This window comes from Halichoeres trimaculatus, unplaced genomic scaffold (genome assembly GCF_033239565.1).
Source record: "Halichoeres trimaculatus isolate MK-OKI-2021-1 unplaced genomic scaffold, fHalTri1.1 fHalTri1_scaffold_13, whole genome shotgun sequence".
NCBI lineage: Eukaryota > Metazoa > Chordata > Actinopteri > Labriformes > Labridae > Halichoeres > Halichoeres trimaculatus.
Window position 1 is genome coordinate 32485926 of NW_027437191.1, and position 27033 is coordinate 32512958.

At 40.0% G+C, this 27033-nt stretch overlaps 2 protein-coding genes across 3 annotated transcripts in view; one reads left to right on the forward strand and one right to left on the reverse strand.

The window, feature by feature from the left end:
* Positions 1-1742: 1742 nt before the first annotated feature.
* Positions 1743-19218, reverse strand: slc22a16 (solute carrier family 22 member 16). Its single transcript, XM_074685647.1, has 9 exons — positions 19178-19218; positions 16601-16821; positions 14826-15299; positions 12550-12667; positions 9254-9812; positions 7540-7667; positions 3242-3351; positions 3039-3138; positions 1743-2912 (listed from the first exon to the last, which is right to left on the reverse strand). Exons 2-9 carry the CDS (start codon positions 16642-16644, stop codon positions 2730-2732), a joined length of 1716 nt encoding a protein of 571 aa, XP_074541748.1. The 5' UTR covers positions 16645-16821; positions 19178-19218; the 3' UTR covers positions 1743-2729.
* mettl24 (methyltransferase like 24) overlaps positions 18561-27033 on the forward strand; it is a 64352-nt gene continuing 55879 nt past the window's right edge. Inside the window, exons 1-2 of one of the 2 annotated variants that reach the window (XM_074685648.1) lie at positions 18561-18774; positions 23457-23871. In XM_074685648.1, coding sequence (XP_074541749.1) covers positions 23563-23871 — 309 coding nt within the window. In that variant the 5' untranslated portion in view covers positions 18561-18774; positions 23457-23562. Of the gene's footprint in view, positions 18775-20416; positions 20497-23456; positions 23872-27033 lie in introns of those variants that run through there. The other variant, XM_074685649.1, reaches the window with a different exon arrangement.

Sequence of the window (27033 nt, forward strand, 5' to 3'; positions counted from 1 at the left end):
CTCTAAAGTTTCCAGCATCTGGATTACCCCAAAAAAAGAAGAATTTTGAAACCTAAGGCAAAAACTGTGGTACTAAATGGCACACACACACATACACATGCACACGCTGACACTCACTTTGGCTAGAAAAGCTTAATACAGCATCTTCAACGAGATACAAATGAGGATTCGGCCGAAACCATAAAGGTAGGTTTTATGTCACAGTGAAATCCCAAACTGGATGCCCTGAGATTAAAAAAGTCAAAATATTTAAATGTTTTTTAAAAAATATTACAAGCAAGGCACTCAGGAATCACACATTCTTATTATGAAATCAAATGTTTTTACTGTTAAGCTGCACTTTTCTGCTGAGTCATGCTCAGCATGGGAAGCTAATGCTGCGTTGCTAGCTTTGTACATGTTCTGTGTCAAATTGTCCACATTTCACTGCTTCTAGATAAGAGAGCAACTGTAAAGACAATGAAGAAACAGTGTTTAAAAATCTGTTAGCTGAAAGCTAGCATTCAACTACTGAGCAGGAAATTCATTAGCTAGGATGTTTACACCTAGCTAGTAGCAGAAAAGCTAGCCATTGCCACCTTAGCCATTGAATCCTATCACAACACTTGACTAGCTTTAATTAGATGGATTTGTTTTGCACTTAACTGTTCACAGCAACAGTTGGTTACTTCCTGATAGCAGGCTAATGTTCTGAAGGACAAAACCCTACCAGTTTTGAGTGTTTAATAGCTGCGTTTCCATTGGCCTACTCCTTTTTGCAAAATAAAAGCAATATATCTGAAGTTTGGATACAGAAACTTGAATGACAACTCGAATTAACCACAAGGTTCAGCAAAACCTAAACAGTTTCAGAGCTCAATACCTGATAACGGCATGTAGTCATGATTTGTGTGTGAACTGGGGCATTAACATTTAAAAAGGTTGTAAATCTAGTTTAAGTTAACTTTAGCATGTCATTGTCGGCTTTAACCAAATTAAACATAATTATCCAAACACAAAATTGTGGCTAGTGAAAATGCTGAGTAGCTAGTAACTCTGGGAAACCACTAGAAATTAGTAAGGCTTTTTTTTATTTTGGTGTTTTCATTCTCCTATTATTATTATTATTATTATTATTATTATTATTATTATTATTATTGTGATATTTAGGTTTTGAACAATTTTAGGTGTAATGGAAACACAGCTAATGAGCAGAAGGAAGTCAGGGTAATTTGTAGGCTACAACAGAGAAATGTAGAAAAATTCACTGCAAAAAACTGAAATCTTATCAAGTGTTTTTGTCTTATTTTCAGTAGAAAATGTCTTTTTAGACTTGATATGAGCCACATTCACCTGACAAGTACAGAATAATGTCTTATTTCAAGCTATTTAAAGACAAAAATGAGGTCTGAGGTGCTTGTAACAAGAAATAAACACGCTTTTGAAAAAAATGCTTTGAACTAGAATAACGTCTTTAAACAAGTAAGTTTTTTCTTGTTCTATTTTTTAATTTTTACAAGCAATTCAGACCTTGTTTTTGTCTTTAAACGACTTGAAATAAGACATTTTTTTCTGGATTGGTCAGGTGAATGTGGCTCATATTGAGTCTAAAAAGACATTTTTTACTGAAAATAAGACAAAAACACTTGATAGGATTTCAGTTTTGCAGTGTATAGACAGTGTATGAAGCAAATTCTTTATAAAACACAGTATAAAGTAAAACTGATAACAGCTTAATTAGCTTATTTATATGACGAGTGAACTGTTATGGATGCTAACAAGCTGCAAATGTGACTAACTACATTTAATACAAGAAATATAACAACTTCCGTTTGTAGCTTCATGTAGCTAAGCAGGGTAAGTATAGTGAGTGGGTTGTCAAGGCAGAACATAGGGGTCCTGCTCACCCTGTCATGATTCCAATCAGGCATTAGACGCTTCTTAGCTAACAACTACAGCTAGCATTTTTTATAGTCTGATGGCAGCTTATAAATAGTCAGGGCTTGATTGTCCTTCTTGTTTTCACTTATTACTGTCTTTCCAGTTGCTGATCACTTTGTGTGGACTATAAATACATCATTTATCAGCATTTCAGCTTCCTCCTGAGCAGTGCTGCTGCTGAGTTTAACACTGTTTATCTTAAGAAAAGAGGCAAAAGCTCAACTAAAGGGTGATTCCAATTTATAACCTCTCTGTCTTACTCTTGCAGTTTTTAGAAAGATATTTGCAGAAATACGAACAAGTAAAGTTTTTACCCAAACTGTTGATTGTAAACATCCATCACCCTCTGCTTCTGCTCTGAGAGACTGTTACAGCTCCCACTGAGAGGCAAGATCTACGAAATTACTTCCCTGAGTATAATGTTAGCGTAATTATATACAAAAGCAGGAAAAACTGCAAAAGTAAGACTTAAGGTCTCATAAACTAAAACTATCTTTATAATCCTTCATGTTTCCTTGGTCTCACACACACACACACACACACATGCATGCACACAAAACATGATTTCTTCGAGCAAATAATTCATAAATGCTGTGATTGCGTCTTTGCTATGATTGTCGTATTGCTGAGATCTCTGCATCAAAGAGCTGTTCGTATAAGTGTCGTTATTGGTCGTTTTGTACAAAAAATGTCAACAAATAAGTTCAATAAAAGAAAAAAACTTGTGTCTTTTTTTTTTACTTCTTTTTTCCTCGATAGCTCCTCTTTGTCAGTGTCTCTGGTTTTTTCCAGCAGTGTTCGGCTTTGGCTCAATGTTGGTTCATCTCAATCCCATCCTCCAGATCTTTAGCGGCTGGCGCCGAGCTCTTCTTGCTGGGCTCGCGTCCCAAAGCCTCAGCCTCTTCCAAGGTGGTTGTTAGAGGTTTGCCAAGGGTCTCGGGCAGAAACATTGTCAGCACTCCAATGATGAACGCCAGGATTCCCACAATCAGCTGCGAGGAGTTGGAGAAAGGAAAGGGTTACGGTTTGTTTTGTTGCCGGTTTAACCTCAGAGCAGACGTTGACAGAGTGCAAAGGTGATGAAATGTGTCAGGTTAAGAAGAGCTGTGACAGTTTACCTGAGGAAGGTAGACCCAGACATCAGCCAGGTACACGCAGAATGGGGCGACCACGCTGCCAACACGGCACATCATGCTCCCACTACCCACCGCCAAAGACCTGGAGAGAAACCACCAATAAAAAGCGTCAAACCTGCCTTTTTCATAATGCAGAAAGTGTGTTGTCTGGAGTGTGTATGAGGACTTTTTTCTGCTGTTTTTACCTGATTATCGTCGGGTAAAGCTCACAGGTGTAGAGGTAGATCAGACCGAAAGCGATGGCGATGGCGAACTTTCCCGTCATGCTCAGAATAATGGCCAGAATTTCAATGTCCTGTGGGGAAAAAAAAACAGGAAGAAGTAGCCAGGTGAAACATCACTCAGTTTTTTTAGACAAACATTAAGTTATTACCTCTGGATTCTGTAAAGGTGATTTTCAGACTGAGTTATGGACTAATTTACCTCTGATTTGATCAGGTTGGTATGACCTGATTCGACTCATTCAAGCCTCATCATTACTGAATATTTGTCCAAAATAATCCTCTAGAGCGTGGTAACAATTCAACTACTCCTACTGCTCCTGATGGCGTTGAAGAGTCCTTGATCAGTAATAATCATATATATTTAATACCTACGATTACTAGTAAGACAGAATACAACTGGGAAGTGTCGCCAACTGGACGTTTTGTTGTTTTACAGCAGCGAACATAACCTAAACGTACCCAGAACCAGCTTGTGGCATTATTTACAATTTTTCTTTTCCTTGTTTTTTTCTTGTTGTTTATTACTTTAAAATGCCTCAACAGCTGGCTGAAAACTTTGATTGTCCTCTACTGCCCTCCATTGATCATGCAAGCTTCTGTGACATCTCATGTCCATGTTGCTGCCTTAAAAATCAAATGTGTGAACTAGAGCTGAACAATTTATCGTTTTCAGATTGAAATCGCAATTCTAGACAATGCAATTTTGAGATCGCCAAAGCAGCAATTTTTTGCAGCGCTCCTGACTGACTCAGGATCTGTTGTGTCAAGTATTATACACATTCTGTTTTACACATTTGTAGACAATCTATATGTTAAAAGTGCTGGTAAGCAGGTCAACAACACAAAGCCCCTGTTTAGGAGTAGAAGTTGATGAAAACAGATTATTTATCATCACTATTGATGATTAAAAAACCGTGAATTGCAATATCTGCCAGAAAAATTAGATCTTTTCCTAAAATCGTTCAGCCCTACATGTGAATATCCCAAAGCTTGATTTGAAGAAAATCGTGAATCGAATTGAAATCACAATATCTGCCAAAAAAATCGCAATTCAATCTTTTCTTAAAATCGTTCAGCCCTAGTGTGAACCAAGAGTAGTGATGTTAAAAATAAGGGCTCTAATTTCGTGGCGCAGCGCAGGGGGCGCAAGCCTGGCGCAGCCTGCGCAGTGCTAATTTCATGCGGCGCACCGCCGTGCGCTGCCAATTTGACAATTTGGTAGACCGTCTGCTCAGAGATGGGTGTGACGGCGCTCCAGGGGGAGTTGACGGCGCAACAGGGGGAGGTGTTGGCAGATTCATGTTGGCGCAGCGACAATTTCGTGCCAAAAAAAGTGCGCTGAAAGCTCGCCAGGTCCAACCTGGTCTATCCTCGGCGAAAAGCGGAGTGCACCCTCCGCAGCTGTTATTTGGTGACAGGCGCACATGTGCGCACATGTCAACAAAGCTTCAGAGGCAGGTTTTCCAGAGTGTCAGGCACATTTTAATGCAGTAAACAATCACAGCAATCACTATTTAATGTAACCGTCTGAACCAGCATATACATTTGTATCTATATTAACTGTCCCGTCACATCTGATGTCAGATTAAAGCCGTTTGTCATGATGGAAAGTTAACCTGATGGCAGCTCCTTGGCCCTTAAAACAGAGGACCAAGGGGAAGCTGTGTGCAATCACCTACTTCTTTTGTATATTTTTTAATTTCAACCTTTATTTAACCAGGTTGGTCCCGCTGGGATTAAAAACCTCTTTTCAAGGGAGACCTATTAGAGCTACAAGATAAAAAAAAAAAAGGCTGATGCTAATATTCCCCAAGATGCCAAATATCGGCCTGCTTGATAATCCTCTATGCCTTTTACTGAGATTACATTTCACTGATTTAAAATACTTTTAGACACTTTTTCAACAACTAAGGATGGAGACTGAGTTTAAAATATGAAAAAAAAATCAATTACCCTAATATTTCATCTTTCCTGAACACACAAACCCCAAGGAGACATAAGGATACCTTTTAGTTGAACACACACTGATAAGTCCAGACATTATCAAAGGATGGGAAAGTAATAAAAAACTGGGCTGCATAAATGATGAAGCTTTCAGTAAGAGGAAAGGAAGGAAGAGTGGTTCAGATAAGGCGTCCGTTTCTCAACAGAGAAACTGCAGAGCTAGCTGAACTGAGCCGTGTGTGGAGTGGTCTCATTAGGTTACAGGAGAATGTGCGTCCATTGTTTGCCCGGCCTGTTACCAAGCAACCGTCACCTAAACAAGTTTTCTCCTTTGTCACTGAAGTGTTCCTGACACCTCCACATTGCTGCATGTGGCTCCTTCAAAGGGAGTTATCAGCAGGTATGTGAGAGGAGGCCTGAGCAGCGTTTCAGGAGCAGCAGAGGAAGGAGCAGCGAGCCACCAAAGAAAAAATAGCTCCTGACAGACGACCCCGTCGCTGCGCTCTCCTCTGTCTCCGTGTTTTTTCAGCTCACTGTGTCAACTCTGTTTGTTGACCGCTCAGTCCAGGATGGCGCTCCGTGTCAAAGGTCATATTTACTTGGCCGTTACGTAGCAGCTGTTTGCCAGTTATCGCAGTGGTAAGCAGGGCTCATGTGGGTCAGGGATGAGTACACGGAAAGCAGGGACTGCATTTGTCGCGTGTCTGCCAAAACAGCAGGGGGTCCAAACACCGACGTGCTCCGACATGTCAGCAGGTTTTATTCTATTTTTTTATTTAAAGCTGCTTTCATGCTCAATTTTCTCCACCAAGGTTGAAACAAAAGCACATTTTAGGTTCAAAACCATTCAATGAGTCCTCCCCTGTGATATTATATCTTATTTTTAGATACTGAAAAGGTTATTAGTTGTATCAGATCTCCATTTATGCGTCTTTTTATAGTCATTCTTCACCTGAGGTAAACCTACTCAGAGCTGAGCTGACCCAGAGTTCCTTATCTGAGATCAGAGACTGTACAAAACATGGATGTGGGCTCTGTGATGTCCCATTTTTAAGTTGCGGTGAGCGGTAAGCCTCTTCGCTAACAGCTACAGCCTCGTTACGATATTGATTCAATTTTGACTCTTCAGGTTGTGATTCGATTTGATTTGATTTTGATTCGTTAGGTTGGGATTTGTTTTATTACTGATCTAATTTTAATTCTTCAGGAAGCAATTCAATTTGGTATGGATTTAATTTTGATTCTTTAGGAACTGATTTGATTTGATATCAATGCAATTCTGATTCTTCAGGTCCATTTGGTTTGAATTTGATTCTGATTCTTAGGGTTGTGATTCGATTCTTTAGCGATTCGATTCTTTAGTGACTAGATTTTGAGTCTTAAGGTTGCGATTCGATTCGATATCAATTCAATTTCAGTTCTTCAGGTTGTGATTCGTTTTGGTATCGATTTGATTTTAATTCTTTAGGTTGCTGTTTGATTTGATACCGATTCGATTTTGATTCTTCAGGTTGCAATTAAATTCAATATCGATGTGATTTCTATTCTTTAGGTTGGGATATGATTTGATCAAATAGCAATTTTATTTTCAATTCTTTAGGTTGCAATTCGATTCGATAGCAGTCCAATTTTGATTCTTTAGGTGGAAATTTCATTTTCATTAGATATCAATTTAAATGCTTCAAATTTATGATTTTCATGCCCCTGTGAACATTTGTGGTATGTCACCTCACGTTTTGGAGAAATGAAACAACCCAAACATCAGACTGTAAAGCTGATGGAGCTGGCTCTACGCCGCCACTGCTTATTTGGCTGCCATTTCGTTGTTGTTTGGTCTCGTGCGGCCCTCTCCCACACAATGCAAATAACCCCCCCACCCCCACTTGCCAGGAGGTGAATCAATTATGAAAATTTGCTGAATCGATATTGAATTGGGTGAGTAAATATTGCGACGCTGCGATTCATCAATATTTTTACCCACTCCTAGATGCTGACAAATGTATTTAAGAAAATGAGCATCTGTTGCTCCACTTCTGCTCTTAGCATTCACCAACACACCAGATGATCTGCTCAACTTTACTTCAGAGGAGATCTACCAAAAGCCGCTTCAGGACAAGACAGTTATAGCGCCAACTACAGGCCTGGTATGCTTACTACAGCGTTTTCCTAAATTAAGACCCTGGTTCCTCAGGTTGAAAAGCACAGAGTTCCTAAGGATGGGGGTGAAAACTAAATTTCAAGGGGATCTTTAAAGAATCTGTCAAGGGTTTTTATCCTCAACAGTGTGGAAGAAAGATCCCACAGTGAGTACTTACAGCAGGTACAACTATGATGAGCATACAGGCAACCCCGGCCAGTAGCAGGGCTGGGGCACATGTCTTCTTCCTGCCAATCCGGTCCATTGCAAAACAGCCGACGAGATAAGAGGGAAGCTCCACTGCACCTGGAAACAGCCAATCAAACAGCTCGGTCAGAGGTTACTGAAGCCTGACAATAGCGTTCTCAATATCCTCATTTTAGGCCATTCTGAAGACCTCGTTGAAACGCTCCGTTTGGAGAATGACCTCCAGCAACCTCGCAACATCACAGCCCTTTGTGCTCTGATTGGTCAGTTCTATCAGAGGGGCGGAGGGGGTAGAGCCAGGGGGCGGTTTTTGCAGCATGGCAGTATTTACAAAATCGCCATATTGAATGGAGCAGACCGAGCGAGTTTGCTGTTTGCCAAAACTTCACCGTAAGGCATTGATAGCACTAATAATATGGCAGAGTGTAGGATACGTCCTTTTGTATTGGACCCCAAGTCAGACCCGGACGGTTCTACAGCTCAGGAGGAAGAAAATCCACCTGGACACAGATCATCTCAGGACGCTTCAGTGTGGTGAGTCAAAGCGGTACTGTAACATGTAGAGTTTATACATGGAAATATAGGCAGACTTCACCAATAAACTATTTCTATAACAGGGCTCCATCCTGCTCCTTCACTTTTCTCTGTCTGTTTTATCCATCATGCTGAAAGTGTAGTCTAAAGATCGCCTCTACCGTCAGTTCTTCACTATGTTATTACCACAGCATTATTGTGGTCCAGGTTCACAGTGCATGTCAGAACAAGCATGCAAATATCACAGTCTCACAAGTATTACCACGTCTGCTAAAACTACAGTGTTTTAACTGCTAATTCACCATGTAAAGCCGAGCTGCTCAGCAGAGCCGAGTCCCTGCATCCAGCACTCAGTCGGTCGGCTCTTGGTGGGTGTATCCCTCGGTTGTGTGACTAACTGACATCACAGAGGAGGAGCTGCTTTATCAGATTACTCCAATAAAAAGAAAGGATCCTTGTGTCGTCACGAAGGTTGAAATCTCGCTGCCAAATGTCAATGACCTATTTTCAGAGGCATCAAATCTGGTTCTAGGATATCAGAAAAAATACAATATCTCATTTTCTAAAAAATTCAGGGGGTGAAAGGTCTTGTTTTCAAATTTATTATATTATATGTAAGTATTAAATCAGGGATCAGCATGATATGTCCCCTTTAAAAGTTCAGAGACATCCTGGGAAAATCTTCTGTGCAGCATTAATTAAGCATGACATCAGCTCTTGATATGTTTAACAAAAAAAAAACATGTATAACAGGGAAAATCTGATCTCCTTTATTGGATAAAAGAAACTTCGGGAAACGATCAAGCCTTCAGCTGAAGAGCTGTGGCTTTCTGTAATTACTGTCAGGCTTATTTTGATGCTGCCTTACAAGAAACAGCAGTAAACAAGAGACAAACCAGGACACATTAATAACCTCAGTGCTTTTCTGATGTCAAGATGTTCCAGCTAAAAAGGGACCCATGCTGAAAGTAGTAAATCATGGTGTTCAAACGCTGCTAAATGTGGAGGAAAAGCTCTGTGGACTGTATTTTTAGTACCCTGCTTAGTCTGGTGGACAGGGCTGGGTTAAGCTAGCAGCTTGTTTGTTTACATGGGAAAAGGTGGATCTGTTATTAGTTTAAACACACACAAACTCTGTGTTCACCACTCACCAGCGAGGAAGAGGTTAACGTACTGGTTTCCGCCCAGGTTGACCGAGCCCAGAGAGAAGACGTAATAACCCAGACTTCCAATGAACCAGATGGCCCACACCGTGCACGTCCGGCCCGCCATCCTCCAGCTGCCGAACAGATCCAGGATGGACAGCTTCTTCTCAGGCTGCGCCGCCTTCTCCTTAGACTCATCCAGCAGGGGTCTGCCGTTCTCCTTCTCCTCCGGCTCCATCAGCTCCTCCACCTTCAACCTGCACTCCAGGCCGTTGACGCGGGCTATCGTGTCCAGCAGGGTCTGGGCGTCCTTGTAGCGGCCCTTTGCCATCAGGTAGAAAGGTGTCTCGGGGAACTTCCAGCAGAAGAAGAGGAAAGGTGAGGTGCAGGTGGAGAGGATGATCTGGTAGATCCACCAGACCCGGACGAGGTAACCAGTGAGGGCGACCACCATGATGCCAACGGCGAAGGCTGCGTGCACGTGCATGGAGGTCCATGTGCGCACCTTGATGCCAGTGAACTCTGTGACATAGACAAAGACCACCACGAGGTATCCACTGGAGACCTGAGGGGAGCAGAGACAGTAAAACAGAGAGCAAGATAGAGTCAACACAAAGAAAGAAGTGAGGTGAAGAAAACTGATGATGCAAAAATTTTGCTTGCGCTGGTCGTTTGCAACAAAATATGACAAAACCTTTGAAAAACAGGCAGTGAATGGTGCAGGACCTCCCTTGAAGCAGGGTACTGTGCTTTCCCATAATTTTAGCATGGGTATAAAATAAAATAAAATAAGATCAAGGCCCGTGCAATGTGCTGGCCTAAAATTTAGAAAAAAAATTCTCCAACTTTTTCACAAAAAGAAAAAATATTTATGATTTTTTTTAACCTTTTTTTCCTACCTTTACATTCGAGCAACTTTTTTTTTTAAATTGTCCACACATTTTTTAAAATTATTTATTTTATTTTTTTCTCATATTTCATTTGCATTTTGTCCTCCTTTTCTTTTTTTCTTTTCCCTTTTTTATTTGATTTTTTTTTATTTTTATGTTTTTATTTTCATTCATTTATTTATTTATTTATTTATTTATTTATTTATATTCATTTTTTTGGAGGGGGGGGGGGGGGCATGATGTGGGTTAAAAAGGAAAACTGTACAAGTCATCTCATCACTGACACTGTATCAGGATATACATTTCTACTATCTAATATTTCGTTTAATTGGAAATAAAAATATTTCCCCCACAAAAAAAAAATGTCCACATAAAAAAAGGTGAATTAATTTCTATAACTCATTTATCGCCCAGGCCTAGTGAGATCTGAACGTGATCAGCACGAGATCTGAACGAGACTTGCTGAAATTATGAGGTCATCACATAGCAGTCTCTTAACCCGGTCACAAAACATTGGAAGATGTGCCCTTAGCTCTGCCCTCGACAGGTCTGGCCAATCAGAGGGAAGGGGGGTTTTAGGAGTGGGGAGCCTTAAAGAGACAGTAACTAAAATAAAATGTTTCAGACAGAAGCTGTTTTTCATTTTTCCCACCACTTTGAGAAGTGTAAGGGATTTTTTGAGCTGTGAATCATGTAAAGCTACTACTAAACCTATAATAAAAAACATTTAAAATTTCACACAATAACACACCACAAAATACACCATTAAAAAAACATGCCCCCTCTTTAAGGTCTCATGTCCAGTGCTTGCAGCTTTTAGTGAAAAGAGGCCACTGTGGCCACAGAATGAACTAGAGAGATTCCTTAGCTCTGCCCACGAGCAGGTCTGGCCAATCAGAGGAGAGGGGGTTTAAGGAGTGGGAAGCCTTAAAGAGACAGCACTAAAAATAAAACGTTATCACAAGAAAGCCAAAATATGATTTTTCTAATCACCGCTGTGAGAAATATAGGAATTTTATTTAGCTGTACATCATGTAAAGCTACTACAGGGGTACCAGAGTGACTTGATAAACTTAAAAAAAAAAAAAAACCCACAATACCCCCTCTTTAAGGTCCCATGTTCAGTGCTTGTAACCTCTACTGAACAGCAGCCACTGTGGCCACAATGATGAACGACAGAGACTCTTTAGCTCTGCCTTTGACAGGTCTGGCCAATCAGAGGGAAGGGGGTTTACAGAGTGGGGAGCCTTAAAGAGACAGTATCTAAAATAAAACTTTGAAAAGAGTTTTTCTAAACACCACTTTGAGAAATATGGATATATTTTGGGCAGTAAACAGTGTAAAGCTACTGCAGGGGTATCAGAGTCACATTAACTTTTTTTAAAAAAAAGCACAATACCCCCTCTTTAATGTTTTACAGCTTGTAACTTTTACTGAACAGCGGCCACTGTGGCCACAAGAATGAACTACAGGATAAGGTAAGACTACATTTGCCTTTTTGCACCTTAATGTGGTATTTTTAACCCACAGCATGTGTGAATAATCTGCTGTTTTCTCTGTCAGAGTTCATAGAAGTCTGCTCTGCTCTGCGTTAAATGCGGCCCTGCAGCCTGAGCGTGCACTATCTGGTCGTCTGATTCTATGTGAAAAACAACAGCTGTAACTGAGGAGGGCTGAGGGGGATGGTAGAGGGCTGAGAGGAGCCGAACAGTGGAGCGACTGTGGAGGAAACTCTCAGAACAACTTCACTGCCGTGCCACTTTGGAGCAGCAATGACTTCCTCTTCTGTCTGGTGAAAAACTTTGTTTGAGCTCAGAAACGTCAATATGCACACAGGCGAGCAAAAATCTGCTGTTATCACATCTCAGCATTGCCTCCTTCAGATAAAGTTGTCTGGGAATGACTTTTCTCTTAACTTCTGTGCCAAACATGGGGTCTGTTTTTGATTTGTGAGAAGTTGTCTAAATGTTGAACGTTTTTTGTCCCCTGTATCACATAAACGTAAGTAACTTCCAAAGCTTTTACAGCAGGATCAGACTCATTTTCCTCCTCATTTAGGTTGTTTTACTTGAGTAAACACTTTAAACAGACAGAAGGTCAGTGTTACATCTGACCTTAAAAACACAGAGAGGAATAAACAGTAAACACACACTTAGTTACACAGTTACCGCCTTGTTGTACACAACTCATGTAAACATCTGCCTTTCGTTTGCACGTTGGCGAGCTATCAACGTGACCCAAAGGAGGAGGCTCTTAATTGGCTTAAAGGGGATGTAATTTGGGAGTATGTAGGCCATAAAGTGTTTTTCTTTAACTTCTCTGGCTCTTGTAACATTCCAGTACGACTAACTAGATATTCCCCAAACGCTTGACATCATAGCTCGCCGGGTCTTTGCGTGTTTTTAGACTCACCATGGCGAGGAGGAAGCGCAGAACCACAAAGAAGTAGTAGTTTCCTGAGAAAGCGACAGCCACCCCGAGCCCAAACTGACAGACGCTGGTGACCATCAGGATCCTGACACGGCCCACTCTGGAGAAGACAACGCAGATATGATTAGCTTAATTTAGCCTAGCAATGTGTCCAAAGCAGTATTCAAAAATTATACATCACATAAAGTTTTAAATTACATTTCGTTTTCTTGTTTGAGTCTGTAAGCTAGGCGTCAATATGCTTACATTACAGTCCAAACACTGCAAATTAAAGCTCCTCTGAGAAATTTTAAGTTGACCCACTTTTCTTCTTAAATTTCATCCTGTCAACTTTTAACCACCAAAAGGAGCACGCATTGAGAATCCTCGCTTTAAAAACAAAATATTAAAGCTTTTTACGCAGCATGCTGTCAGCCACTTTTTGGCACCTACCCCGTACCAGCAGTTTCAGGTAATAAAAGTGACCGTAAAAGAGATAGACAATCTTTATGCTAGTTATTTCGATGGCTTTTTGATGATGAAGAGAGGTATTTTTAAGAATTTTGGTTTGTCACAGAGCCAACCAGAAACTCTACAAAGGAGCTTTAAAACCAAGTCCACACATACCCAGGTATCTGGGTGATCACATTTATTCCTATTCGTTTAAAGCCTGCAGATTTACCTCACTATAAACAATGTTTTCTGAAAACTCTAGCCACAGCGAAGATTTTAGAAAACTCTGGTTTCATGGTTTCATGTAAGCGCCAGGAAATAGAGTCACAGCTGAATGACGGGGCTTCATTCTGATTGGTTGGTTCCTGGTCCATGTGGACAAAATTTTTTTGAAAATGCCCAAATACTTGTGTACAAGGCCTTAATCACACAAATTGTTAAAGTTTAACTTGAAAATCCACTTTTAATTTCTCCAATTAGAACTAACTTTTAATATTTTTTGTTGTATATTACATGAAAACAACAATTATGTGAAAAATTTAAAAAACATATATTTTTAGTCCTTGGCTTTTAACTTCAATGAGACTTATTTTCCTCGCCGGACTTTATTTGCTTTTATTTGGTTTTTAAAATATTTTTTATTTTTATGTGAACCTGTTTTTCTTGTCTGTTTTTTTTTTCTTTTACCTACTAGTGCAGCACTTTGTTTACAGCTGTGGTTACTTTAAAGTATGGATGGGTATCAAATTAGGCACTTTTAAGGGTACCTACCAAATTCAGTCAAAAGTACCAAAGTAATCAAAAGGTAACATTTTTAGGTACCTAAATGCATCCTTGTGACTGTGAGGAAGAAGAAGAGTGGGCAATTTTCCATGCTGGACATGAGCACAACATTGAAAGGTTATATAGTGAAGAATAAATATGTTAAATTGAAAATTTTTGGGCATCAGTACCATATTGTTTCAAATGTGAAAGGTACCCTTCCCTACTTAAAAGTAGAGATACACCGATTATCGACACCAATATTCAGCATTTTGAGGCATATTGGCATTGGCCTTTTTCTTTAATCTGGCGGCCAATAAGAAATTAGACTTAAGACCGTGTTATTTTGGCTAATAAACATATGCTTAAAGGCGTTTAAGCAAGGTTAAGTGTTGGAGTGTTATCCTAAATTTTGACCCCAATATTTTCACTTTTACTGAAAATGAATATCGGCTCCAAATATCAGTTATCGGCTTCCTTGAGTACTGATTATCAGTACCTGTATCGGCCCTGAAAAAAACATATCACTCTTTGTCTATTTTAAAGTGCTTTCTTTTTCCCATTATCATCATCTAGTAAATGTGATTTTGAAATTTAGCCTGATGGCTAACTCTGGTGTATTTACATGGGTGCTGTGCTTTATAAATATGTGCACTGCCCCTTTAAATAAATAAACCAATCGTTGTTTGTCATTTGGACAAAGCTGAAAGTGTATAAAGGCAGTCAACCATGGATAAAGGAACATAAAACATGAGATTCAGTGAGCTTCATGTGATGATGATTAACCCATCTATGTTGATATTTGCTGCCATCAGCATCTAATCCTCTAAACCCTGTATGATCCCATATTAATCAGACAGAGCTGACATCAAAACAAGTGGACCGTCCACTCTGACTAAAGTCCTTCTTCTATGCTGACCACTTCAGTCTTGGCAGAGCAGCTGCTGCTAAGTCACCTAATGTGACCGTAGTGACCCCAGACATGACCCCTTCTGCTGTCTAATTATAACACTCATCATTTCTTTCTTACATGTGTAATGCTCATGAAGTGAATCCCTGCTTACCTATCAGCGATGTCCCCAAACACCAGCGCTCCGATCAACACCCCCAGCATGAAGGTGGGCTGGCACAGCTTGGCCAGCCATTCCCTCTCACACACCAAGTCCCAGTCCGTCACGATGCTCTGGTAAACCTCAGTGTGGTCGTAAACAAAGTCCCCACAAGCTTTCACCGTTTTGTTGCCGGTAAAGTCGTACGTAAACTCCTGAGGGTCGATTCGCAGGAAGCTGCGGCACCGGCTGAGCTCCCACTGCTCCCCCTCAGCCGTCCTCACCACCAGAGGCCCCTTCCCTGACTTGAAGACGGGCAGGATGTCCGTCAGACTGGATTCTGTCAGGTTGCCGTACAGGACGTCTGTGATGTTGTCAGGTCCGCTGCACACATAGTTCGGGGTCTCCACTAAGAAGACGGAGGCCAGGTAGTGGATTCCACAGGCGACGGCCTGGAAGACCGCCGCGAAGTACAGACATGCCTGAAACCTGGAGGGACGGGGAATGTTATTAACATGTGTTGACACCAGAGCTGAAGAAATGATGATGTGATTCGGCTGTTGAACAAAGAAACCTGTTGTAAGGTCAGCTAATTTTTTGTTTGCTCATTTAGGATTTTGCATCTTTGGATAATTAACACTTTAAACTGAATACTGTACCCTATAAAATCTTTTGAACGCTTCACAAAAAGGAAGTAGCAAAACTGTTGAAAGACAACAATTAGTGTTAGATAATGCAGGGGTGGCACTATGGGTGGCCTCAAAGGTCCCAGGCCCACCCCAAACTTTTCTTTTAATTATTTTTTTTCTTTTTTGTTTTTCAAATTGGTTTAAAATTTTTAAATGTTGTCGCTTCATCTTTGTTTTTTTAGTGGTTAGCGATTGTTCATGTTAGATAAATGCTCTGTCTTTAAAATATAAGCCATGTTTTTTTAGCCTGTTGGAAAAAAAATAGCTGAGCTACAAAACATTTAGCTTTATGTGAGCAGAATCAGAATATTATTTTGGAAAGGACTATAGATTTTTATTCATTTTATTTTCCCGTGGTTAACGTCCCCGCTCTTGTGGCTTGGAATAAACAGATTATCGTAGCAGTGCAGGCTACTAGCGCGTTAGAGCGCCACTCTTTGGTCAGTACCATGGAGAGCGCTTGCAGGTAGATTTGTCTGATGCGCAAAAGGATTATAAAAATGCAATAAAAGGTGGAAAAAAGCTATTTTTATTTATCAAATTAATGATATACAAACTTTTGTAACTATAAAAATATGTCTGGCCCACCCAAAGCTGAGATTCTAGCTCCGTCCCTGGCATAATGTATATATTAGCTCAATGGCTGGTCATCACAAACAGCTTTGATTTACTTGAAAGTTTAAGCAAGCTGGGCAGTGTTTAGCAACATGTACTGTTTTGACAATTTTCTGCCTTAAAATATAAATTACTTGAAAAAACATGGCTGTGCTAACAACAGTAATAGGTTACAATCAGTGGTTTCCCAAAATTCAAGACAAAGGATTCAGAAATGAAGGCTACCATGAACCATGTGTTAGAAAACTATAACAAAAGTCTTTAAAAAAATCACTGAAATAGAAATAAAGAGTGCAATAGATTAAAACCCCTGTTGTTTTAAGTGTTTGTTTTCAAAAACGCATTAGTAACATAGCACTGAAATAACTTTAGAGGTTGTTGAGTTACTACTCAGATGTTACTCAGAAGGATACTATCACCAACGTGTATACTGTAGATGTACAGAGAGAAAAAAAAGCCTCGAAGAAGTGCCAAAGCATGATTTACCTTTTGAAATGTCCGAGCTCGTCGAAAATCCTCTCCACGGTCATTTTCTGTCGGTGACTTTGTGCCTCGAGGCTCCCGGTGCGTGTCTCTCCCACGGCGGGCAGCAGCTCCTGAGCCTCAATGCCAAATCATGGAGAAGTCAGGCTTTCACGACGAGGGGCGAGGGAAGGAGGGGCACGCGCTCACACCCTCGTACTAAGGCATACTGACACAAATTTAGCCTGAGAGGAAGACAAGGGGGTCCCGGTTTAACCGCTACATGAGCGGAAACAGAGGAACCGCTCTGAGTGGAGACGGTGATGATTTGAAAGTCAGAATTAATCCAATCAGGAGGTGTTTTGTTTCCATACTGTGGATTCATTAATCTGATTCAGGCTTTAATTTGCATCCTTAGAGGTCAATAAAATGATCATCTTATATGTTTTATCAATGAAAGTGAGTTCATGGGCATCTAGAAATACACTCTCACTATCTCCAACGCAGCCGTTTAATTTGATTGGTCTTGATAATTCAAGTTACGTAACTCATGCGAAACTTGCAGTAGTCTGTTAAATTTATTATCACGCTGCTATGCCCCGAGTAGTGTCTGTGGGATCTTCAACTTGAACGCAGAAGATAGAGCTGTAGCCTTAAAGGCAAAACTCGGGGGGGAAAATACCTGTTTCATTACCAAAATGTAACGTTCAATAAAATTTGGTATAACACTTAAATGAAAATTTACCTGAACTTCAAAGATCCATTTTCAGTAACCTAAAAGTATGCTAAAAATGAAATACCTACTGTCTCACGTATCTTATTTTTTGTTGATTTTATTTATTTTTATTTATATATTTCATTTTCCTATTCTGTTTGTTTGTATTTTGATCATAAGTTTATGTATATTATTGTATTTTATTATATATCTATTTTACTTAGCCTCAAATTTTATGTACAACCTGATAATCTGTATTGTCTATATAGCTAAATAAAGCTCTACTCTGGGAAAAAAAAACATACCTCTTATTTAGCACGTTTAATACATTTCAAAGTGTAGCGTTAAGTGCTTTACAAAATAACATGTACTAAATCTGAGAGCAACAAGGACAATAAATAAAATACTTAAAAGCGCATAAACTTGGTGCAATAAAGTCAATATGATATGAATACATTTAAAAAAGTTAAAAACAAACAAAAAAGGGTATTGGGATAAAATGAATAACGAATAAATGAATAAAATTATTTCAAAAATTATTATCATACACGTCCCAGTACTGGGCTTGGACTTGTACTGGGCCTCTGACCCCATGGGATCATTGTGCTCTCGAGGTGTTACTCTGTCAGGATTAACTTTCTCAAAAGCCAATCAAACCAACAGCTGCTGTGAACATGCCAGGCATTTACAACTTAAGCACTGTTGAAATGAGCAGCTGAACTTATAATCATCACAAGGTCACACTTGTGTCCATAACAAACAACATGCTGTTGGCTATTTTTCACTGTACTGTAAACCAGGCTGCAACAAAAGGGTCTCTACAGCACTATAGCTACAGTAGACTATAGCTGCTGTTAGTATTAGCTAGCTACATTACAACTTGATGCAGTTGTTTCTTTCTGAACACAGTTGTTGGCTCGGTAGAGTCTGAATGCTAAAGTTACAACTTGATACAGGGACTTGGTTGCTGTTTTTTAGCCGAGAAGTAGCTACTGAGCAATGCAAGATGTCAAGTCCCAGCTAATACAATGTTAGCTAACTGTGTTAGCAAAGAAGGAGGAGGATGCTAATATTAACCATCGTCTATGATTCCCTAATATTATTAAATATTACATCTGGCATGAAAACAAAGTAAAATAGACAAAAAGAATACAGTCTGTCGGTTCCTCAAACCCAATCCTCTGCCCGTATGTTGATGTTTTGGTTGCTTCGGGACGTTTACGGGCGGAGAGTGAGCGCGGTTGCTTCAGCCAATCACAGCGCGTGACTTTGCTTGTTGATGTTAGCGAGTGGAAGAAGCCAACATTAGCTGCTAGGATACTGGATGTAGCACATAAGACAGCCAAAGTGAAACGAAACGCTAAACAGATTAAGTTTTTTTTTCCTGAACGAGGATAAGCTTGGCTCGACTTTCACTTGCTTTCAGGAACTTGGAGAGCATCATGGGACGGAGAACGACGAGAGTTAGCTTTCTGCTAACCAGGTATGTCAATTACCCGTGATTAGCTTCTGCTAACGTGCCAAGTCAGGTGCACGGCTCTAGAGTTTAACTACACTTTTGATCAGACGAAAACAGCCATGTTTTTCTAGTCAAATTAATTATCCTTCCCATTATTTCTGATCATCTAATTTAATATTTTCCTGGAAAACTGAACATATGATTCCCAGTCTTAAAATCGTAAAACAGATCTCAATTCTCATGTCTTACAGCTTTAAAGTCATGAAGTCTAAAACATCAAAACACCAAGTGGTGTATGACAAACCACAAAACCACAGGTAGAGTATCGATAAAGCCTCTCTGTGCCTGTTTCTAAAAGCTCCCCCGCTGAAGCCTTTCATTAATAATTGATACGTGCTGAAGTTGTGGCTGTATTGACATACTGTACCTTGCTTTAGCTGGATCCAGCAAGACTTAAAACCGTGGAAGTGTTTGCTTTGGACTGAGCACTGTCATGCCTTCTGCTTTACTTCATCTGCTCCAATGAGAAACAAATTCACTCACCTCAGAACAGGTTAAACTCGACTGAAGCCTCTGACTTACATATTACTGTGACGTAGGGATAATAAATCGAGTGTGGATTACTCTTACATGGAAGCATTAGTGTGTGTGTTCATTTTATCAGTCTTTTTGTGCTATTTTGGGCCCCAGACTGTGAGCAAACACACTAAACATTCCCCTGATCCTGTCACAAATGGCTGCTTCCCACAAATCAAGATACAAATGAGTTTAACGAGGTCTCCGGCCAGAAAATTGCTTTTATTTCACAGAGAAAACAGATGTATTTCAGTCCAGATGAATCTCATTGTGAAACTAGTTATAGCACAAAACTATCAGAGGATCAGCTGTTTGTTTACAAGATAGCATCGATGCACGATTTATCTTTAACTCCTCGAGCAAGGGAGGAATTTTTAGATCAGAAGTCTAACCTTGTAGTCTGTAATCAGTTGAGGGAGTATTTATTTTAAAAGCTGGGTTTAGACTTAGTGTGATTTATTTTTTTGACTGACTAAGGGCATATTATCTCATCTTTAAGTTTTTTTTCTGATGTTTTAATTTCTTTGTTGTCTCGGTTGTTGCAAACACCCTCTTTAATGTTGTTTGCTCAATCCTTCGAGTAAACACTGGGCCTCAGCCTGACCTCACTTTGGCCTTTGCACTGACTTTCGTGCACTGTTTAAAAAAAGAGGAGCCAGGGATCAAGTTTACACGACCCGTGCACTCGAGGAGAGGAGTAGAGGAGAGAGGTGCAGACAGGAAAAGGAGACAAGAGGACCGAGGGGCTTAAAGAGGACGGACACATTTTCAGTCCATGTGGCAGAAGATTTCCGCCAAATCCTGACAAATCAATGCCGTATGCGTCCTGCCGTCTAAATAAAGGCGAAAAAAACCTGTGTTCAATCCAAAAAAGCCACAACTAAAAATATTTCTTTTGACACAACATGTGTCTCGCAGCCAGATTCCTCCACTCACTCTTTTGTGAAGAGGATTTCACATACCGGTAATCTGCAACAAACAAGTGGTGTAGATTACATGTACGCACAAAGAGGCGTGTGTAGTTTTTAAATTTGTTCTTGCTTTGATTTCTGCAAAAAAGGAGTCACAGTCACTCAAACACGGTGCATTCCTTGACGATCCTCTCATTGCTCTAAGCACCAGTTCAACTTCTTCAACTTCACTTCATGCTGTAATTCATCCCATATGGAGGTATTGACTGTTTATGACTTCCCACCAGGGGGCAGTAGAGATTCTTCTACATCTCTGGCATCTTTTCTTACATCTAGGCCTTCAAATCAAGGTGAATTGAGTTATTATGAGTCTAAGTTGAATGGCACATATTTTAAATGGTTAGCTTTAGCCACATTTCTGGCACTGAGCGGATAATCTGGTGCTTGAATGAATCAAAGCAGTGAATAACTTCCATGGGAGAAGAGATATAAATCAGAAAGTAATGATTGGAATCTGAGACAGATTATTTGACAGAACTTTAAACATAAACTAAAATTTGATCCCACTAGTGTCTGTGTAACTTCATACATCCAAATCTGTCAGAAAAAAACACATTTTATTTAAAGAACACTCATTTTCCTCTGAGTGCAAAATAAAAAAAGACACATTTCTTTTTGTGCTTATGAGCTCCTGAGACCCAAAAATGCTTTTTTTGTCCATCACTTTCAGAACTTTATTTAGAAAACAAAATAGTCTGCAAGAACAAAACCTATTGTGCCTCTTTGAGGACATCCTGGGCTTTCCAGTGATATCTGATTTGTTAGAGTTTATCTAATAAAAACAAAAGATCTGTCTTTCTTAAAGTGATACTCCGGGATGGAACAAGTTGGGTCCTATCACAAGGTTTAGGGCAGAAATTACCCCTACAGCAGTGATTTTGTCACTTTAAATAGCCACCCAACTCATTAATGTGTTTTATGAGCCTAAGTGAAGAAAATTATGAGACTTGTGCAAATGCTGTACTTTCAAAGTTTAATATTGGATATTTCTTAAAACACAAGTGTTAAAGCTGTATTTTGAGAAGCTCTGATGTCATTTTTTTTGTACTTATTCAAATTAAAGATGCTGTGAGGAGGATCTGTATTAATTGGACTGCAGCACCACCTTCTGGCCTGGAGCCTACTATATGTAGTGCTATCGGCAGCCTAGTGGTCCAGGGTATCCATCGGCTAACGTGACAACAAGCTAACTGTCAGTTCATACAGTAGTTTAGTAGCTTTCTATATTTTGCGCAGCAGGCGACCTGGTGCTGTGAGACGTGTCTGTAATGTGTAACATTAGTGAATCCTGGTTATGTCCTGCCAGTCATCCACCAATCAGAGCTAACGTAACCTCACTCTTCATTTTATTGATAGACTCTCAAGTTTGAACAGACCACTGCAGAATAACTGCTGACTGTGGGTTGGAATCAACATTAGCACAAACTGATTAGCCCTTTTAGCCTTTAGCTTGTGCTCTTTCTCTCTCCTGTTTCTCTTTCTTCTGCTCTTCTGTCCTTTTTCTATCTGACATTTAGGCTTCAGTGTCCACCACCACTACAAAATTAATCACAGAAATCGTTTTCAGCAGAGAAAAACACAGATCTCTCTTCTCACTACTGAACTTTGTCAGATGGGAAGCTAAGACATAGCATTTTGAAACAGCCTGTAACCTGTGATAATGGTGCTGCTAATCTCATTCAAGGTGTGGATTACGAACAGACATATCTTTTTTAAGATCGCTTGGATACTCCTTTTTTCCAGATTTGATGACATTTATACACAGCTACAGCTGTTAAAAGCTAACTTTAGATAGTGAACAATTTATTTTTTATTTTAACGACAAAAAAACCTCCTGGTTCCCGCTTAAAAATGTAGAAAAGATGACAGAAGAAAGACCATTTTTCAGTATAAAGAAGTCCCACTGTCTCCCCCTAAAAGGACATTAAATTAAAAAAATATTAAAAAATGTTTATGAAAAAAATGCAGCATGCTACTTTTAAACTAGATAATTATATAATGGAAAAAAAATCAGAAATTGTTACACTTTTTTTCTTCTGGGTCTCAGGAGGCTATGGGAAAGAGAAGGAAGTGTTATTTTTCCCCAGAGGGGGGCAGTAGAGAGCTAATTAGAAGCTTGAATCCACTGGTGTAAACTTGGGCCATTGATTCCAACCAGCAGAAAATGCACAGTCTCATCATTATCATACATTTCCTCGGTGAGATTAAGCTGTGTCACTGTGCTCTGTGAAGCTTCCACTTGCATCCCAGCTAAAACGTGTGACTGCTGCTTTTCTCCGTCCAAAAATAATCAGCTTCTGGCAGGGCCTTGTAAATTACGCGCGCTGTCTTAGTGTAAAATATCGATAACACATTTAATAAACGGACACACAAGAAGGAGCTGTGATTATCAGCAAACATAACAGGGATTTAGAAGTCTCTGGAGGAAGAAATCAATGACGGAGATAATGAAGTTATTGGGGAAGACAGGAAGGCAAGTGTCGGCTTACAAATTAAATAACTGCGAGTTATCGCTGAGGAAAGGAAAAGGCAAAAGTTAGAAGCTGTAGAGAAAAGTTAAAGTGCTGGAGAAAACGCGTCTGTTGTAAAATATGTGATTTAAAATAGCCTTAATATATCCCAGAATGCATCTGTGACACAGCTCTGAGAGAAGTTCCACATGAGGAAAAATATGAGCAATATTCCCCGCTCTGCTAATCCAAGCTAAGCTGCTCCATGTTAACAAAGCCAGCTTGTTTGCAGATGCTGAGAGGGGGGCCTGCACGGACCCGCGCTGCAGGCCCTGCCCACGTCTAGAGTTACACGGTAACCCGAGCGCCTGCGAGGCGGGCCGGGCGACCCCTGGGAGGAGGCAGAGCCGCGGAGGGGTGTGTGCGTTTGTGCCTGTTGGAATGAAAAAGAAAGCAATTTAAAGGGGTGTGTGTTTGTGTGTGTTGGTGTGTGTGTTTGGGGGGAAAGGGAGAACTTTAGAGTGTGAGGAGGGAGTTCCCAAAGTTTTCAAAGAGGGCGGCACACATTGTACTTCTGGATCCGTGTGCGGTGCCTCATAACACACTCAGAAGTACACACACACAACCCTCCAGGTTAGGATGCAAGCACACGTGTTGGATACTGTGAGCTGAGGTGTTCCTGACATGTTTGTGGTTCATTAACTTACAGCTCTTGGTGTATTGTTGGACTTTGGACCTGGAGGGAAGGAGAAGAGAACAGAAGAGAGGAGAATGGGATAGAAACAGCAAAGAGGAAACGCTCCTGAAGGACTGACATGGGCACGGAGCGGCTGACCCGAGGTTTGCTGCTGCGCCTGGGTCTTCTTTTCACAGCTGTGTGCGTGTGCATTCACGTCTACCTGGAGACGGGTTGGCGGTCCGCACCTGCTCCCCTGGAACTGGGACGTCCCACCCTGTCTGAGCAGAGCAGAACCAAACAGGTCCCTGCAGAGCCACAGGAGCAGGACAGGAGCATCAAAAGGAGAGTCTCATATGTCCGAACACTCAGGAAGGAGAGGAGGAAGGATGAGGACAAAGAGGACCCCTCACCGGCCTGCTGCCCACCTGCGCGCTCGCACAGAAAGGTATGTTCAAAATGAGCCTAAACGCTGCGTTTAAGATTCTTGTAAGGGTATCTGATCCTGAATCAGTGCAGGAGACAGAGCGGCTCAATAAGGAGCTTTGGCTGCTTCTCTGTGAGTCAGTGGCTTAAAGCGCTGTAATCTCAGGAGGGTGATGATGGAGGAACAGGCAGCTGAATCAATGCACGTTCAATAAGAGCCTCTGAAATGCTTTGAAGTAGAACAAAAAATCAGACACCAGCTTCCAACAGTGGTGGCTGCTGAGTTTTACACCAAGGGGCAGAAATACAACACACATAGCGTTGTAGGTTTGGTTTAACAACAGATTATTCACTTCAATTTAAAGCAACAACCTTCTTTCTCCTACTCACTCATCCTACTGCACTGCTAAAAATGAAATCTTATCAAGTGTTTTTGTCTTGTTTTCAGTACGAAATGCCTTTTCAGACTTAAAATGAGCCACATTCATCTGACCAACCAAGAAAAATACCTTATTTCAAGACAAAAATGAGGTCTGAATTGCTGTAACAAGTTAAACATATCTGAAAAAAAGAGATTTTTCTGAAATAGTCAGGTAAATGTGGCTGATATCAATTATAATAAGACACTTTTACTAAAGCTAAGCCAAAAACACTTGAAAAGGTTTCTGTTTTTTGCAGTGTAGATAAAAACTTAAAGAGGGGGTATTATTATTTTGCTTTTCTCGGTTATTATACTGTCCTTCTGATGCCCATGTAGTAACTTTATGTGATTTTTGGTTAAAAAAAATATCTTTATTTCTTACACTGGTGTTTTAGCAAACCTTTGTTTAGGCCTCCAGCTAGAAAGATTTTTTTTAGCTTCTGTCTCTTTAAGACAGCCCCCTTTTTTCTGATTGGCCAGCCCTGTTATAGCCCAAAATGTAATTAAAAAAATGTAACAAAACCATATCACGTCCCGTCTTCTAAAAAGTTTGACAAAATGCAGAGTAGAGATAGACTGATTATTGGCCCGGCTGATAATCGGGGCCGATATTTAGCATTTTGAAGCATATAAGCTTTTTTTTTCTTTCTGGTGGCTGATAAGCAATTAAATTTAATACTGTGTTATTTTGGCTCCAAGACAGCTGTGCCTCTCTATCTGCAGTCGCTACTAGGAATACATCGATACAAAAAATTTTTGACCGATACCGAAATTAAATTGCTGTTATGACCGATAACCGATACATACTGATATCAATATTAATAAATAGAAAAAAATGATTTGATGATGATTTGATCAAATTGTGAACATACTGAAAATCATGCAAACTGAATTTTTCGATTTCTTCCTTTATTTTCAAACTTGTTTTTGTTGTCTACTCTTCTCAGGTAGTTTTGGTGTCAACATAGTCAGAGAAAACAACATTATTTGGGTCTTGAAATATTTTTCAAGACACTCTGAAAATGGCCAGATAATGAGTAGACATCACCCTACTTTTACACATCGGCCGATGCTGATACGTTAAAAAAATGACCGACATTGCCCGATACTGATATTGATACCGAGATATCCTGCATCTCTACTTTTTAAGGGTCTTAATTTCCCGCAATGGATTGATCAACTTTTAATGCTCTTTAAGACCCAGCGGACACCCGATATTGATACCTATATATTGTGTATCCCTAGTTGCTGAAATCTTATCAAGTGTTTTTGTCTTATTTTAAATGAAAATTGACTAACTATACTTGATATGAGCCACTTTCAACTGACCAGTCCTGAAAAGATGTCTTATTTCAAGTCAATTAAAGACAAAAATGAGGTCTGAATTTCTTGGAACAAGTAAAAAACATCTGAAATTTGAAAATATAGCTGGAAAATTTGCTTAAAACTAGAATAATGTCTTAATACAAGTAACTTTTCTCTTGTTCCATTGGCAGATTTTCTAAAACTTGTTCCAAGCAATTTAGACCTCATTTTGTCTTTAACTAACTTAAAACAAGACATTTTTCTGGACTGGTCAGTTGAATGTGGCTCATATTTAGTCTTCTGAAAATAAGACAAAAACACTTGATAAGATTTCAGTTTTATTCTGTGCAAAGCCATTTTTTTTGGAAAACTTGACTTACTGTGGAAAACTTTCAGGAGCTTCTTATTTTTTAAAGTTTTTATTTAACTTAATAAGACAGCTACTTAGCCTGGGAGCTGTTGAATAAGTTAAGTGTTAGAGTTTGTATTATTCCAAATTTTTACGCCAATATTTTCACTTTTACTGCAAATGAATATCGGCCTCAAATATCAGTTATTTGCTTTCTTGACAACTGATCATTGGTATTGATATCGGCCCTGAAAATATGTATCTGTCTGTCCCTGCTGCAGAGACCAGTTTCAAGAGGTTTTGCAAATAAAAATCGGCCTCAAATATCAGTTATTTGCTTTCTTGACTTCTGATTATCGGTCTTGATATCGGCCCTGAAAAGTCATATCAGTCTGTTTCTACTGCAGGGACCAGTTTCTTGAGGTTTTGGGAAGAAAATGGTGTCAGCTGCACATTAAATCTCAAAACAAACTTTTCAACCCAACGCATCGGATCACATGTGAGTGTAGATGCTTCAAACAGTCAAGTTTCACTGAAAAGAAAGCTGCAAAACAAAGAACTACTTCCCTTTGGCTGTTGGCGCTCATTGGAAAATCTATACATACTCAGCTCTAACAAAGAAGCATTCAGACGCAGTGCGAGCACAAGCACGGATAATCACACACTCACACACTCTAAGTGCTCGACCTTTGACCTGTGAGGTGTGTGCTGCAGTGCAAACTTCACAAAACTCCTTCTTCCCTCTTTCTGTGTCTTTTCATGCCTTTTAGACTCCTCTCAGCTGTTTACTCAAGCTTTTATTCAGATATCTGATCCCTGCATCCATCTTCTCCCTTTTGTTCCCTTTCACTTCCACTTCCCTTCACTTACACACACAGTAAATCTCATTCCTGGATCTTGCTCTTTCCTTTTATTCAATCCCCCATTGTCCTCTTCTGCTTGTTTCTTTGGGGGTAAGTGATGCTTGTTTCGCTTTTTGTTTTTGTAAATCTTTAATGAGCTAAACCAACAAGAGGCTGAAGAGTAAAAGCACTGAGATTTTAAATACCATGAAATCACCGCAGGGCTGTTATGCCACACTGAGAGACGGGCACTCGTGCACCATCAAT